The sequence below is a fragment of the Parasteatoda tepidariorum genome, chromosome 7, assembly GCF_043381705.1.
Source record: "Parasteatoda tepidariorum isolate YZ-2023 chromosome 7, CAS_Ptep_4.0, whole genome shotgun sequence".
In the NCBI taxonomy this organism is placed as follows: Eukaryota; Metazoa; Arthropoda; class Arachnida; order Araneae; family Theridiidae; genus Parasteatoda; species Parasteatoda tepidariorum.
This window is the reverse complement of record NC_092210.1, coordinates 88,438,903-88,454,256: the sequence shown is the minus strand read 5'-3', so window position 1 is coordinate 88,454,256 and position 15,354 is coordinate 88,438,903. Positions and strand designations below refer to the sequence as shown.

Genomic DNA, 15,354 nt, shown 5'->3' with positions numbered 1-15,354 from the left:
TATATATATATATATAATTCGGAGAAGGTACATAATGGTTTATTCACAGGGATTTCAAAAAAATGTTCATAAAGAGGGGCGTCCGTTTTATAGGAGTGTCCGTAACGTGAGGTTTCATTGTGTTTACACCATTCTACATTTTTCTTTGTTTTAAATTTATTGAGTTGAATTTTATCTGGGATTTGCGATTACCAGTGCTCCACCCCGTAACCATGAATTTTGAACAAAGCTCAGAACACGAAAGAACTTGAATCAGGCATTTGGAAAAACTCGCCTTCGTGGAGAAATTTTTAAGTAATTTTCTGTGTAACACAGAAAGGAAAACCTTTTAGGGAACTCTAACCCATGATTCATCTACTACCGGGAATATATTTCGGCAGCCGGCGGTTTGTATTTGAAAATTGTTGATGATTTGTATATTGCACCCATGTATACAAATTAATTACATAAATGAATTAATGCGTCAATTACATAAATGTTCCGTTAGGATCACTCTTCATTGATTCAAATCTGAATCATTGTCAAAAAAGTAATCATATAAAGCGTCGCAAATCAATATTTTTAAGCAAGAAAGAATGAAAATGCTGTCTAACGAATTATTTCGATAACGTTTTTGTTTCTTCTCTTTGCTTAAATATAAATTTCTAACCATCTTACGCATCGATAATCGTATATGCATATCTATAAATAATAAATACTTATGGGTTGACTTGCTTATTTTGATTTAGGATCTTCTTCTTCCTCAAATAACATTGAAAATCTCACTGCTTACTGCTCTAATAATTCATGTGAATTCATTCAAAATCTATCTCTTAACGAAGTTTAAATTTGTAACTTATGACAAAAATTAAATTAACTTAAAATTAACTAAAAGGAGTCACAAAATGCATGCAAGAGGTAATTTCGATAGAAATTACATGTCGTCTATAATTATCTTTCTTTCTTTTTTTACCTTTGATTCTCAGTAAAGTATGGAATATAGGTCTATATATACCTGTAGAATAACATATTTAATAAATTGCCCTAACAGTTTCGCTTGAGCAAACGCATTCTGTTATCGAATTTGTCAATAATCTTTTGGCATAATTGTGATTGGATTTGTTTTATAGAGTGCTTAAGTTCATCTTTCAAGGCATAAGTAGTTGAAGGCTTGTAGACAAAAATCTCAGATTTAAAAGAAAAAGAAGAAAAAAAAAGAGGAATAGTATGAAGAAAATAAATTTTTATCATCAAAATAGGATATTACATGACCAGAGACTGACTCGACAGTGTTTAACTCTCAAAACTCGTTGTTCCATCCTGTAGAGCTCCATTTTTAATAAATATGGACTTTCAGAGGCCGCATTGCCCCTTTTTGTATTGGTAAAAACTTATAGCACAAATGACTAAAAAATAAAACATTCGGGTCCATTTCTTTTATATGAAATTTGCTTAAATTGATCGTTTTTACTGCGCTCGTTATCATTATTTACAAAGCGTGTTTGAAATAAATGAATTAAACAAGATTTCTATATAAATCGAAGCTTTTTTTTTCTTTATTCAAATATAAGTTTGTCTACATTTATGGACACACACTTTCATAAAAAATTATTTACAAAAAAAGCAAGCGCTATCACAAGAAGCTGGTAAGGAACATAAATACATCATTTTCATGATGTGTCGGGGAATGAACACATTGCTGGTTTAATCAATATTGAAATCATTGTGGTCATGAATAAGATTAAAGCATTGAATAAATAGTGCTTTACAGGGTGTCCCAAAAATGATCGATGGTTTGAAAAATCCCTTTTAAGAAAAGAAAATAGAAGGAGTTGGATTTGTACGATTTTGAACGTTCTGCCTAAGAAATTATGATATAATTATCTAAATTTCAAAGTTAATCAATTTTTTGTATACTGTCTCAAATTTTGTCTAAACTTTTGTTGAACAGAAAACCTATGAAACTAAATTTTCTATTGCATATCAGTAAATTCCAACTGAAATATTTGCATGGGTGTCAGTTAATTTTGCTTCCAGACTTCACCACGTTGTTTGACATGAATGCTGGTAATTTTTGAAATAATTGCGTTATTTTTCTCGAATAGTCTCTCCATCTATTGACGAAATTTGTTATTAATTTTAAATTTTGGAAAGAATAAATGATCTTGTCACTTAAGCAGAACGCAGCAGACGCTACATTTTCATCTCCATTTTCTTTGTTTATTTATTATTTACTTAATTCATTAGGACACCATGTCAATTTTAAAGCTTTCTTTCATGTTAAGGAAGAAATACTTATTCATGCTCACAATTTTGTACTAAACACTTTTGATTTAAATAGCTGACTTCAAAACAGTGACTAAAATTTGTACTGTTATTTTTAAACATTGTTGCGGCTAGTAATATTGGCACAAAATATCAATTGTTTCAATATCTCAATCAATGCATTACTTCGATTTTAACTTGCTTGAACATAATTATATTTACCTCTTTTTGTGAAAGCAAAACATAAATATACAAATAAGGAAGGTACCGTGAGTTTTTCTAGACAAATTAAGGCTCTGGGGCGAAAGTGATAAGCCACACTTTCAGCATTACACCAAACTGTTCTTCTAAACAGGCACTTAAGTTTCCAGAATTTCCACTAGACAACAGCACAATTACAGAAACATCTTATTGTCAACATAAAAATCATGTTTGTTTTCGTTGCCAAAAATGCTTTTCTGAACTAAGAGTTTAAAAATGAGGTTTTTATAATTTTACTGCCCCAAGCCTTTCATATTTAATATATCTGATCTGTCGGCATGTTAAACTTTCAGCCCCTTCCTTATTGTTTGAAATATGGAAGACAGCATTGCTTGAATTTAACTTCTCAAGCACATTTGCATAAAATTCAAACTGAATTTCATTGTTCCATTGATAAATATATATATTTAGAAACATAAAGAAATATTAATGGAAAAAAATTCTCTGAATGAAAATGATAAAAATGTACATAAGCTCTGGCAGAATGTCAATATTTACAAAATATACATTATGGTTTTTATCTGATGTATTTGTGCGTACACATGAATAATTGTACAGTTGGAATCACTGTAAATTGATTTTTTGTGATTAAGCCGTTGAGTAAAAAAGTGGCGTTAGTCAAGGAACGAAAAAATCTACATTCAAATTATAGTCATGTATAGGAAGTTTTGTTTATTTCGAGTTGTTGAAAAAAGTAAATGAGGGACCTAGTTGCAAAACTTGCTCGCTGATTTTTGGACAAATAAGAAAAATATGATATAAATGGGAGAAAGGATGCAGAAATTTCACAAAATTTTATTTGTTTTTGAAACATTCTCTCGCGAAATGCTCCAGACGATTTCGGAGGCGAACGAACCCCCATTCTGTCAAATTCAAGAATTTATTATTTTAATTTGTTCGAGGATTCGAATTTTGTCAGAAGCATTGAGCTAAATGCAACGTTTTGATTAATAAAATTGATTGGAAAATGCAATTCGAAATAAAAAGAGTATAAATATTTAATCATCTCCAGTATTCGAATATGGTTATCTTACTTGCCACAATAACACCTTTGCCAATTTGTCACACTATGCAAATGTTTATAAAATACGCATTCAGATGAAAAAATGACTGAGAACCGGTTCTGACGTCATAGTGGAAGCAAAGAAGGCTTTCCATTGGTATTAATCTGTACAACTTCTCTAGTACATTTACAGTAAAAGTTTTTACAATTATCATAATATTTGCATAACAAGCTTAAGCAATATAAACTCACAGAAGATGTCGCGCGGCTGTGAAAACAATATCAGCAAATATGTTCAAATTGAAACTATTGTATATGATGTAACGTTTCGTTTTTTTTTNTTTTTTTTTTTTTTTTTTTTTTTTTTTTTTTTTTGGAAGATAATTACATTAAAATATTCAATTACACCTAAAATGTAAAAAGAAAATAGTCAAAATTTAATCATAAGGTTTAAAAAAAGTAGCATCATTAAAAAAAAAAAAGTTGCTTTGCATCTGGATAACTCAAATATTTTTCTCATGTCAACTCTGTATTGACTATATTTAAGAATGTATTGACTGTGCGATTTTTATTTGAACACGTATTAGTGGCACTCATTAAAAAAAAAAAAATTATGAATTATTACATAGGAACCGACTTACACCACTATTTTACACAACGTCTCAACTAATGGCACAATTTTTTATAACTAATTTATGTATTCAAAAAATACTCATTCCAATACAGGGTTATTTATAATTCCCTACACCTGTAAACGCCATTTTTCTTTACTACAACTGGCTTCAGTGGTTCATGTTACTGCCATCTACCGGCAACTGCTTAAATTAAAACTTGAATACTTTCGGAATAATTTCATGTTTTTTTTTTTTTTACCATATTCGTCTTCGTCCTTATACCATAACGCTTCGAGACCCCGGAGGGAATTATGAATAACCCTGTATTTGTATTAACTTACGAAATCGAAAAACTTTATTTTTCACTGATTTTAAAATTATGGACAGCAAAAAAATTACGAGACATAATCCATTCTGATAATAAGGCGTCACGAATTAGCATTGTAAAATCTAAATAAAACCACGTACTTTTTTTTTAAAAATTATTGCTCCTTTTATCTTTTTCGGCAAAAAGTATAAGGTTAAATAATAATCATCAAAAATCTCCAAAGGAACTAGTTAATTTTGTTATACATTTAATCAATTTTTGAAAGTCATTTACTGACTTTTGGGTGAAAAAGATTAAAGGTTCTGAGAAAGTTATTAATATATAAATGGCGAAAAAGGAAAGAAATTAGGACGCTTCGAACAATCAAAGTAATAAATTGGTCTTGGAATCTAAAGATTGCACTCAAAATAAATATCTTTTTAAAGAATTATTAAATATATTCACACCTGTTAAAAGTGCTATAATATGTGAATACTAACTCTAATGTTAAAAGGAAGATATCAGTGAAAATTTAAAATATTACTTCGTTATAATATATTAAATAAGTATTTACTTAAGTTAGAACAAGTGCTTCCACTTAAGTAAAAACAAACTTAGTATTCAAAAATAAATAAATTATTGACTAAAATTTGCTTAAAATCGCTAAGATGTTTGAAGCAAATATGACTTGATCATATTCACTTCTGGATGGCAGTTAATATTTTCACATCAAATTAACTATGCTGTCGAAACTACTCTTTTCACAGCTAATAAAGGTAGCCGATGACAATGACTTGATACTTGACTCACCGATGATTTACAATGAAACAATTGGCATATATTGAATTGGATTTCACCATTTATGATCAGTTTCTGGGAATAACACACACAGTGAATGGATTTGCTGTGAATGAAATCCCACAGTTGCCATCTCGGGAAGGAGGGTCATGCCCTTCTGGGACACACAATTTGAATTTTTGAAGCAAAGAAACCATAAAAAGAAAGATTTCCATTCTGGCTAAAGTGTCCCCCACACACATCCTTCGACCTGAGAAAGAAACAAATATATTTTATATTATTATTAAATTTAAAAAATAATGTTACAGATTTTATTATATTTTAATTAGTATGAAATCAAATTCACAGATGGCAGCACCACAAACAAAAAATTTTTGTATTATAACTGAACGAATCACAATGAATTGAAATGCACAGATTCGAATCGGTAGGTAACTTCGGTATCAATAATGAAAATAATGTTTTCCTCTTATTTTCTCAGTTATACATAAATATTGTTATTGATTTATTGCCTTTGCTAAATCTAGAGATACGGTTCAAATATGATGCGGATAAAATGTTATTTGTATAAGCTAATTATTTCAGTATTTTTATTTTAAATTTAATTTTTACAAAAATAAATATAAGAAATTATATTAAACTTTCTGCATGCCATGAAGATATTACTTGATATTTTCCAAACTTTACTAATAAGGTTTCTTTTGAATTATTCATTTGGAATTAAGTTTAGAAATTTAATTTTTTGAGCTTTACAGTTTAAAATTCATTTTAAATCATTCAGTTTAAAAATATATCTTCATATTGACTATAATTATTTAAAATTAAATTTGTAACATTTTGTATTATTTTTTTCCTTTTTTTTTTTTGGAGCTGTTGTGCTAGTAAAAAAGTAAATGAAAATTGTTACAGCTCAATTGGAANAAAAAAAAAAAAAAAAAAAAAAAAAAAAAAAGCGAATTTGGATAAGTAATATTTTTGATATAACTGAAAATATTATACTTTGATCTGAAATTTTTTTTATTTACTTCCTTAAAAGTATCTTAACTTTATTTTAAGTTCACCATTTCCCACAACGCGCATTTCTTTAAAAAAAAATAATAATAATATTTTCAATTTTAATATTGATTTCTTTTTCATTATTAATACTAATTATTATATATATATTTAATTATATATAAATTGAAGCTACGAATTTCAAACTTCCTTCAAATTTAAGTAGAATATTTTAAATATACATATTCCAAATTCAAGGCGACACCTTATTTTAAAGTTGATAAGTGTTGAAAGTTTCAGCATGACTTGAAGTTCAATGAGAAGAAAAAAGCGGAACTACAAGTCTCGCGTTCTAATTTGAAAACAAGCTCTGTTTTTTTTTTACCATGGATGAAAGAGTTATTTTAAATAATAAAACGAATTCCTACATTTTAAAAAGTTTGCGCCCTATACCTTGTTCAAATATATAATCAAGCACATAAAAAAATAATAATGTCAAGATATCTTACCGACAGAAAATGGCATAAAATAAGGTGGTTTCACTACACGATCATTCACTAGGAAACGCTCTGGGTTGAATTCGTCAGGCTTGTCCCAAAGGTTTGGATCCATATGTACAGCCCACAGATTAGACATAACATGTGTACCTTTTTCTATGAGATAACCTCCTAGTTTAGCATTTCTGCAAGAAAATAAAAATCAAAAATTAGGTTTTTTTAATTTATTTCATATTGGATTAGAAAGTATTGAATTTTGCATGACTGTTAGAAAACAGCATAAACAGTGTTATTATGATATGGATTTCTCATAGTATTTCAAAATTAGAATTAACGTAATTTTTTCTTAATTAACACTAAACATACCAACACTTTTCAATACAATACAGTACAACATACAAAAAGGGGTCTTTTGACCCGTTATGGTATGATTAGTGTTAAAAAAAAAACATTAGACTAAGTCTTCCTGATTATAATAAGAATATTCTAAGATTTTTTAAAAACATTTCTGGTGTGCTTCATCAAAAACGCAATACATATATTACTTAGATCCCAAAATGACTAAATCCTCTTTTTATTATTTTGAGGGAAATCTAATTCCCGTGCATGCATTTAAATAGAACTTATTGCAAAGCAGCAGGAGCCAAGGAGAGATTAAAGTAATAATAATAATCTTTGCTACACTTTAAAGTCCCCATTTGAAATCGCTTACTTTTAAAACAGTTTTCCATCCATATGAAGTAAGTACATGATACAATGAAGTGCTACACCGAATTTGCCCATTTTTTAATAAGTTCATCATATCCGTATACTGTCTTCGGTACTCAAATACTAAAGAGGTAAAAAAACAATTAATTCATCATCCTATAAATCTACTCATTTTGGTTTTATATTTTCAAATGATTTCACCTCATATCAACTGACACAGGTTTTTTTTCTACTAAACCTATAGCTTAGTACCTATAGTTTCTTATACTGGTTTCAGGTTTCCCTTCACAAAGTTCCTATCTTAAATATATTCTACCTAAGCTTAAAATATAAGAAATTTCTATCGACGCTAATCAAAAATCAAGGAAAAATAATGGTTTATATCCAATCACTATTTTTGGCAAAAAATGGCGATTTTATGGCTACCTGTTGAAATTTGAGGATCACTAAGTTTTGACAAATCAATAAGGTGGAAAAAATTTTTTTCTTTTTTTCCAGAAAGTTATGACATGGTGAAGATAGATGGTCCACTCTGGAAAAAAACAGATCTTGTCCACCATGAAATTCATTTCTTCACAGAAGAAGCTTTCAATGGTATAAACTGTCCTAAGAATTAATATTTTTCTGCAAATGAATGTCACTATTAAAATACTTGGTATGCTCCATGTGATTCTTTGTTAAAGTTAAGATAAGTATTTTACTTTCAATGCAGCTCCAATGTATTTCATATATCTCTGAGTCATGACACATTCTAAACATTCAGTGTCTGTGACTTAAATCCTAAAATAATATTAAAAACTACTTACTGTATACAGGCATGTGGATTTCCGAGAGGAATAACAGTAGCTATCCTCTGCACTTCCAAAAGCATGGCTTCAGTATAAGGCAAGTGAGACATATCACTCAAATCTGGTTTTCTGTCCTGTCCTATAATATCATCAATCTCTTCATGTACACGCTCTTGAACTTCGGGATGCCTTAAAAGAAAGACAATCGTCCATTCCAAAGTGGAAGTAACCGTCTCTAAACCTGCGCTGTAAATGTCTCCCAACACTTGAAGAAGCTGTTTCTCTGAAAATACAGCACACAATTAAAGATGTGGCATTTTGGAAAGGAAAATATTCTTATCCAACTCTTTAAATTACGATATCATTGAGTGTTTCCGAAATAGAAGTACATTTGGGAACATACAGCCTCTGTTTCAGAAGCAAATTCAAACAGAGTTTTAACGCTATTACGCGAAATGTTTCAATGAATTTCTAGGTTTTTCCCATTGGAAGCTTGTGGACAGGAAATGAAAACATGTGAGATAATTTTTTCCCCTAATGCTGAAGCATAAACTCTAAAGCTAATTCGTTTAAATTCATAAAAATGTCAGAAACTTCATCGACTCAGCTCTCAAATTAGTTTTATTAAGCTAATTATTTTTAGTACCTCTCAAAATTTAATCTTTAAGAGAGATTTGAAGTTTCTAACAATATTTAGCTTAAAATAAACTGACATAGGTAATTGGTTTAGACGAATGCATAGTTGTTAATTTCAGATTTGCGCAACTTTCAAACTAATTCTGTAAAACAATTTAAAACCCAAACAATTTTTGATATCTTTCATTTAGTTTAAAAAAAAACTAATTTAAAGAATAAATAATGAAATTTTTTATCGATTCTAAAAATAATGTATTTTTAAAAAAGCTTAGTAAAGTTTTATTTTCATTTTACGCTATTCTAATAATTTTCAAAAGCTGCTGTTTAATAAATTTATAAATTGTGTAAAATAAGGGTGTATTTTGAGTTTAACTGAAAAAATGCATGTGTTTATCCTTTTTAAACTTAATTATTTATCGTAAATAAAGAATTTCTCGTACACGAAATTGGCAGTTCTCTTAAATGAAAGTAGCAACGAGCAGTAACAAATTTAAAGCGCATAACAAAATAATTTTGCAGAAAAGTTAAATGCAAATTTCAGTATTAAATTGCAACAATGGTCAAACAATAAATAAAGCATGTTGATATTCAAAATTAAAAAATAATGATAATGCAAGCAACATCTATTTTACTTCATTATCCCCATTAAAGGTAAAACATTCCTACTCTGAATTACAGGCAATAAAGTTTCCTTTCGTATGTATCCTTGTAATTTTGAATGAGAAAACTGGGTTAACTCGCCTTTGTAAAAGATTTCAACAATGATATTATATTAAACTACAGTTAAGTTACGTGCGGATCATCGTTTAAACCACAAACTTCTATTGAAGTGACCAGCAAGAAATGTTAAATCCTTTATCTGCTTTTCACTGGGGATATTTTATGTCAGCAATGCGAAAGCCTTGCAGCAGTTTACAAAGCAACCAGCTACCGTTTGTCTGAACTTTTTATATCCTGAGTCAATTTTGGAAATAAGAGCAGCAATAATTGTGATATTTCAATGTTTGATTGCGCATGGCAAGAACAAAACGGCTGATTTCAAAGGCTTTTTAAGGTCTACCAGTTAGAAACAAAATAAATGCATTGATAATTTATTTAACGCTATCTGCAGTAAGACTAATAGACTAACAATCAGTTTTGCTTGTGACTCAATTATGTAAGAAGAAAATAATTACCTGTGAAAAAATTCTCTTTCTGTTCATTCTCAGCCTTTTGTTTTTCAAGAAGGAAGGCATCGATGAAATCTCTGATATTATTGGGATCGAATGTCCTTTTGTGTTCCTCTACAATCTTTGCGAAATATGCCTCCGTTTCAGCTTTATTCTGCTTCATTTTAATGTAACCGTGATTCCAGAAGGGTATGTACCGTAAAAAGGAAATATAGTTGACAGGAATGGCTGTTGTCAGAAGAGTGAATCCTTCTTCGATCAGTAACACCATACGTTGGAAATCTTCTGTGGCGGTTTCGAATGTTTTGTTCATAAGCATCAATCCAACCACATTACTCACGCCTCTTGTAAGTTTGGGCCGGATGCGAATAGGAGCACCTCTTGTTTCATACATTTCAGACAAAAATTCATCCACTTGATTCTATAGAATGTAAGAAGAAAAGAAAACAATTATATTTTTTATAAATACTGCTAGCATTAATGAATTAATCGCTAATAAGTATTCATTAGATGGCTTTACTTGTTTACTTTTTTTTAATGTTATTTTTTTCTTTCATCGATAAATACGCTAAGACTTTGATCAACTGATGTTAAAGTGAACCGGACTTATTTCGTAATATCAATACGATCGTATGGTAAGGTAAAATCATTTTTTGATTTAGTTTCATCCACGATGTAAAAATCGTGTTATTATAATAACATTTAAAATTGATTTTAATCCGAGCATCGAGCATGTTTTAATTAAGTAGGTATAATTTTTTTTCTCCATCGATCAATGCGCTAAGACTTTGATCAACCGAGGTTAAAGTGAACCAGACTTATTTCGTAATATCAATATGATCGTATCATAAGGTAAAATTATTTTTTGATTGAGTTTCATCCACGATGTCTAAAAAATCGTGTTATTATAATAACATTTAAAATTGATTTTAATGCAAGCACGGAGTAAATATGTCGTAATTAAGTAGGTATAATTTTGTAGAGTAATTTATCTGCTCCTTGCCTTGCAGATCTATTTTTGAAAAAAGCTTTTAATCATTAATTCAAATGAATCTTGTTGCTCTCACCAATCCGATGTTTGAAAAACAATCGAAAGCTATACTATTTAAAAAGTGAGATTCTTGTGGAGCTGAATTATTACATCAGAAGGAGAAACGAGAAAAACTTAAGTTGCGTGCTGTAAGGTAGTAAATAAACTGCACCCCCTAAGATGCTGCAATTAACTGTAGCCTTCAGGTGAAAAAGTTTCGTGCAATCCAGGTATTAAATAATGGCATAAATCCTAAAATTAATTATTTTTAGAATTATGTCATTATAATAATTAATAAACCAAGCATTTTTATAAAGACGCAAGAATAGAACATATTCTTATGCCTCTTATATCTTACACATAGAGTTAGTGCAAATAAGAACAAAACACCTTTTTGTTCGATTCTTGTACGTACGAATCATAAACAGAAAAACTATGCATTTTGCCTTTTAAACTAAATAAAAAAAATGTGAATTGGGGGAAGTGAAATCATCGAGAATTATTCACGATAGGATCGTACCCAAATCATCGACTGTCAGAGGTCGTTGAACTCTTATTCGTCCTTGATCTAGTTCCTTCCGCCTTCAACAGTGGGACACCTCACTGTAACACTTTCCCCTATTTCCCTGAAGACCCGCTTCCTCCTTCCTTCCTTCCTTACGTCATTCCATCTCTCTGAAGAGGGTACCTTTTTTATATTCATGCTGCTTCTCTCCTCCACCTCTTCATACGATGAATAAAAAAAAAGAAAGAAAAAAAACCCTGAAGCACGCGTATTATGGTGAATAGGTACACAGAGATGCGGAAGAGATTTCCTCCCTATACACGCCCTAGACTCTAGGCCCCAAAGGAATTAACTCACGTCTCCACTTCACGAGATTATAGTGATTAAGAGAATTACATATTCTGAACACCAATATCAAATTAAGAGAAAATAATGTTTTTTAGAGTCGCGTTTTTCAGACACATTTAATTTGCTTAAGAACGTTATTTAAAATGTTTTTAAGATTAATTTAATTTAAATACCTCGTGGATTTTTAATGACGTGTTTTTCAGAGACTTGAAAATTTACTTTTTTTTTAAATGCCCTTATTGGTTTAGAACATTTTTTTACTTAATTTTAATTAAATTTACAGAAAAGAAATATTGTGTTTAGAAAGTGTTCCTCTCATATAATTCTAAGAAAAAAAATAATAATCTGTGAAGTTAAATAATCACTTCAAATGAATAGCTTAATTTATTTTTAAAATTAATAATTGTAATACATAATTAAAAATTTTTTTTTTTCGGTTCTCAGATTGCAGACGAGAAATTTGCTCTGGATAGGGTGGGAAATTGAACTCAGTTTTCATTTTATAAATTTCCAAATGAAAACAATCATTTTAATCACACACAAATAATTGCTTTATGTTAATTAATACTTGATTTTTTAAAAATATCTTTTGCAATAAGATTTATTTGGATTTGCAGAAGGTATTCGTTTTAATGCAAACATTTTCAGAGAATAATTATAAATTTTATCAGTCGACTGTTATTTTGTAATGAAATATTTAACAATGAAAATCAACAAAATTCTTTTACTCCATCTTACGAAATTTCAATTTAAAAAAAAGAAAAAAAAATATTTTTTTATATTTCATAACACGGGGATTCGTACGTATATCTAAAGTTATTTCTGAATATTGTAAAATTAATACAAAATAAAAAAAACCACATACCTGTATATTTCTCTCCATTGGAATTCTGTTTTTGCCTGAATTTTTGGCACCGAAATTCCTCAACATACTGTGCAAAAAATTTCTCTGCTCTTCCCATAATGGTCCAGTTGAATTTATAATACCTACATAAAAATAACTACATGTCAACATGAAACTTAAATCCAATTCTAACTTACTTTTCTGCATATAAGTCAGGGATTTTTTTAATATTACAGTTTAAAAAATTACACTTAAAAAAAAAGAAGGTGAAAACGATATTGTTGGGGTAATACATATTGAAATTGAAGTAAAATTCATAATTTCGAATTAAAATGCATAAAAATATTGCATTTACGCTGACTACAGGGAAAGTTTGCGTTTTAATAAAATTATATTATTGTAAGTAAACTCATTAACTCATAGATCACAAGTCTCAATTTTTATTTTTATATTTTTCTCAGAGAGCTTAGATTTGATTTATTTTTTCAAAGTACTAGTTCATGAAAATGAAACAATGAATGAACAAATATCATTATTTTTTTTGAAGAATTTTTAACACGAAATAGCCTTTAAATTGAGAATTTAACTTTGCTAAATTTGCAATAATTCCGCAATCATGTGCGATAATATCTAGGTAAACTCGTGATAACTCACATCATTTGTGTTATACCATGTAAAAAAAAAATGCAAACTATTTTATATGCAGTAATGCTAGGCAATATCGGAATTTAAATAGCAATGTTTCGCGAAATATTGCAATATTTTTCTAACTCTACTGATTTACATCTTTTTTTTTATTCCGTTTTTTCATTGATCTGTATTTTTGTTATCGAAATGAAATTGATCCACTCTCTCGATTTTGTCGTATTAAAAAAAAATGATTGTTTTTAATTATACTCGCAATTTTAAATCGTTCGTAATTTACCATGGCTGATAATGATCGCCGTAAGCGTTCCAACGTTGCATTTTTAAAATATAGTCGACAGTTTTATTTTAAAAAATTAGAATATCACAATCTTAATACAGATAGAAAGAGAACTCACCCCGTCCTTTTAGCAATTCCGTTAATGCAGTGTCCGGTCGACCTGAGAAAGCTTCTAACCGAAATGCTTGCCTGATGAGGTTATACTCATTTAACACAACCACTCTTTTTTGTCCCAAGCGAATTTCGTAAATGGGTCCGTATTGTTTCGCCAATTCTGCAAATTGCATATGTCCATATTTTCCAATTTCATTGAGGTACCCGTATATCATTCTATGATGCATTTTACCCGAGGGTCCTTTCGGAGGTTCATAACTAAGGCGATGGGTTTTTAAGTAGCGTAATACCAATCGCCGAACCAAAAAGAATACCCCTGTTGACAGAAATATACAGGGGTCGAGGAAAAGAGATAGGAATGATAGGATGGGGAGCATTGCTATAGTGTGAGTATTCCTCATCACATCAAGAATATCGATTTTATAAAGGAGGCAGGGAATATGGCGGGGTTGGCCGGCTGCCCTACTATTGGACAAAACAGGGGTCGAGGCGCCGCCTCCCACCCTACCCTCTTCTGGGCTCTCTCCACTAAAGTTTGGTTGACCTCATAAAAGCGGAAAGCTAGTTTTCAACTACGGTTTTTTCATTATTATCATTTTTTATTTTTACTTTTTATTCAAGTTTATTATATTTTTTATTTCACATTTTCATTTTAGTTTTTTGCGTTTAATTTTTTCCTGTCTTGAATTATTTCAAAAAACAAAGATATCGTTTGCAATTTTTTTTAAATTTATTGTTAATTAATTATTATAATTAATTGGATAGAATTTAATATAATGTAATAAACTTTCGAATTTCCCACACCCTACAATTTTAATCTGGAATGTATATTGTCAGACATTATTTTGTTTTTTTAAACATATTCCTGTAGCATTTTATAATTAATTGGATAGAATTTAATATACTATAATTAAAGTTTCGAATTTCCCTCACCATACAATTTTAATCAGGAATGTATGTTGTCAGACATCATTTTGTTTTTTTAAAATTCCTGTAACATTTTATAATTAATTGGATAGAATTTAATATACTATAATAAACTTTCGAATTACCCTCACCATACAATTTTAATCAGGAATGTATGTTGTTAGACGTTATTTATTATTTTTTTAAAAACATATTCCTGTGAAATTTTAGGAATGATATAAAAATGACTTTCAGAAGTATAAATCTTATTTTGTACCCCCTCTTCATAAATAAATTGAAATTTCTCGACTACTTATGGACTGATTATAGATTTTGTCACTAAATTATTTCACTCAGATTTCAAATATCATAATAAAGATAAAATTATCTCTGAATGTTATTTATAGCACTTAAAATGAATTTCAATCAAGTCAATGTTATCAATGCAAGATTTTATAGTTTAATGATTTAATAATTTAATGTGTATAAATTCATAAAATTGTTGAAAATACATAAAATATCTTACCCTTAAATAGTTTGAAAAATTGTGCAACAATAAGCAATTTTCTAATTTTAAATTAATTCCTTCAATACTAAGATATGTTTAAGTAGTATTAATCTAGGAAAAGCCTTATACTATCTGTGCTTACATTAATAATATATA

At 29.2% G+C, this 15,354-nt stretch overlaps 1 protein-coding gene across 1 annotated transcript; it reads right to left on the bottom strand.

The window, feature by feature from the left end:
* Positions 1–1,505: 1,505 nt before the first annotated feature.
* LOC107449235 (Cytochrome P450 18a1) lies at positions 1,506–14,206 on the bottom strand. The gene is made up of 6 exons (XM_016064711.3): positions 13,789–14,206; positions 12,767–12,888; positions 10,025–10,439; positions 8,232–8,496; positions 6,730–6,902; positions 1,506–5,477 (listed from the first exon to the last, which is right to left on the bottom strand). Exons 1-6 carry the CDS (start codon positions 14,183–14,185, stop codon positions 5,296–5,298), a joined length of 1,554 nt encoding a protein of 517 aa, XP_015920197.2. The 5' UTR covers positions 14,186–14,206; the 3' UTR covers positions 1,506–5,295.
* Positions 14,207–15,354: the final 1,148 nt, after the last annotated feature.

Bases quoted from the DNA above. Each gene is read 5' to 3' on its own strand.
- LOC107449235 (XM_016064711.3), bottom strand. From the start codon at position 14,185: ATGAGGAATACTCACACTATAGCAATGCTCCCCATCCTATCATTCCTA. The intron at 6,903-8,231 runs GTAAGTAGTTTT...ATTTTCTTGCAG, and splicing joins AATCCACATGCCTGTATACA to AAATGCTAAACTAGGAGGTT. The intron at 5,478-6,729 runs GTAAGATATCTT...TTTCTTTCTCAG, and splicing joins TTTTATGCCATTTTCTGTCG to GTCGAAGGATGTGTGTGGGG.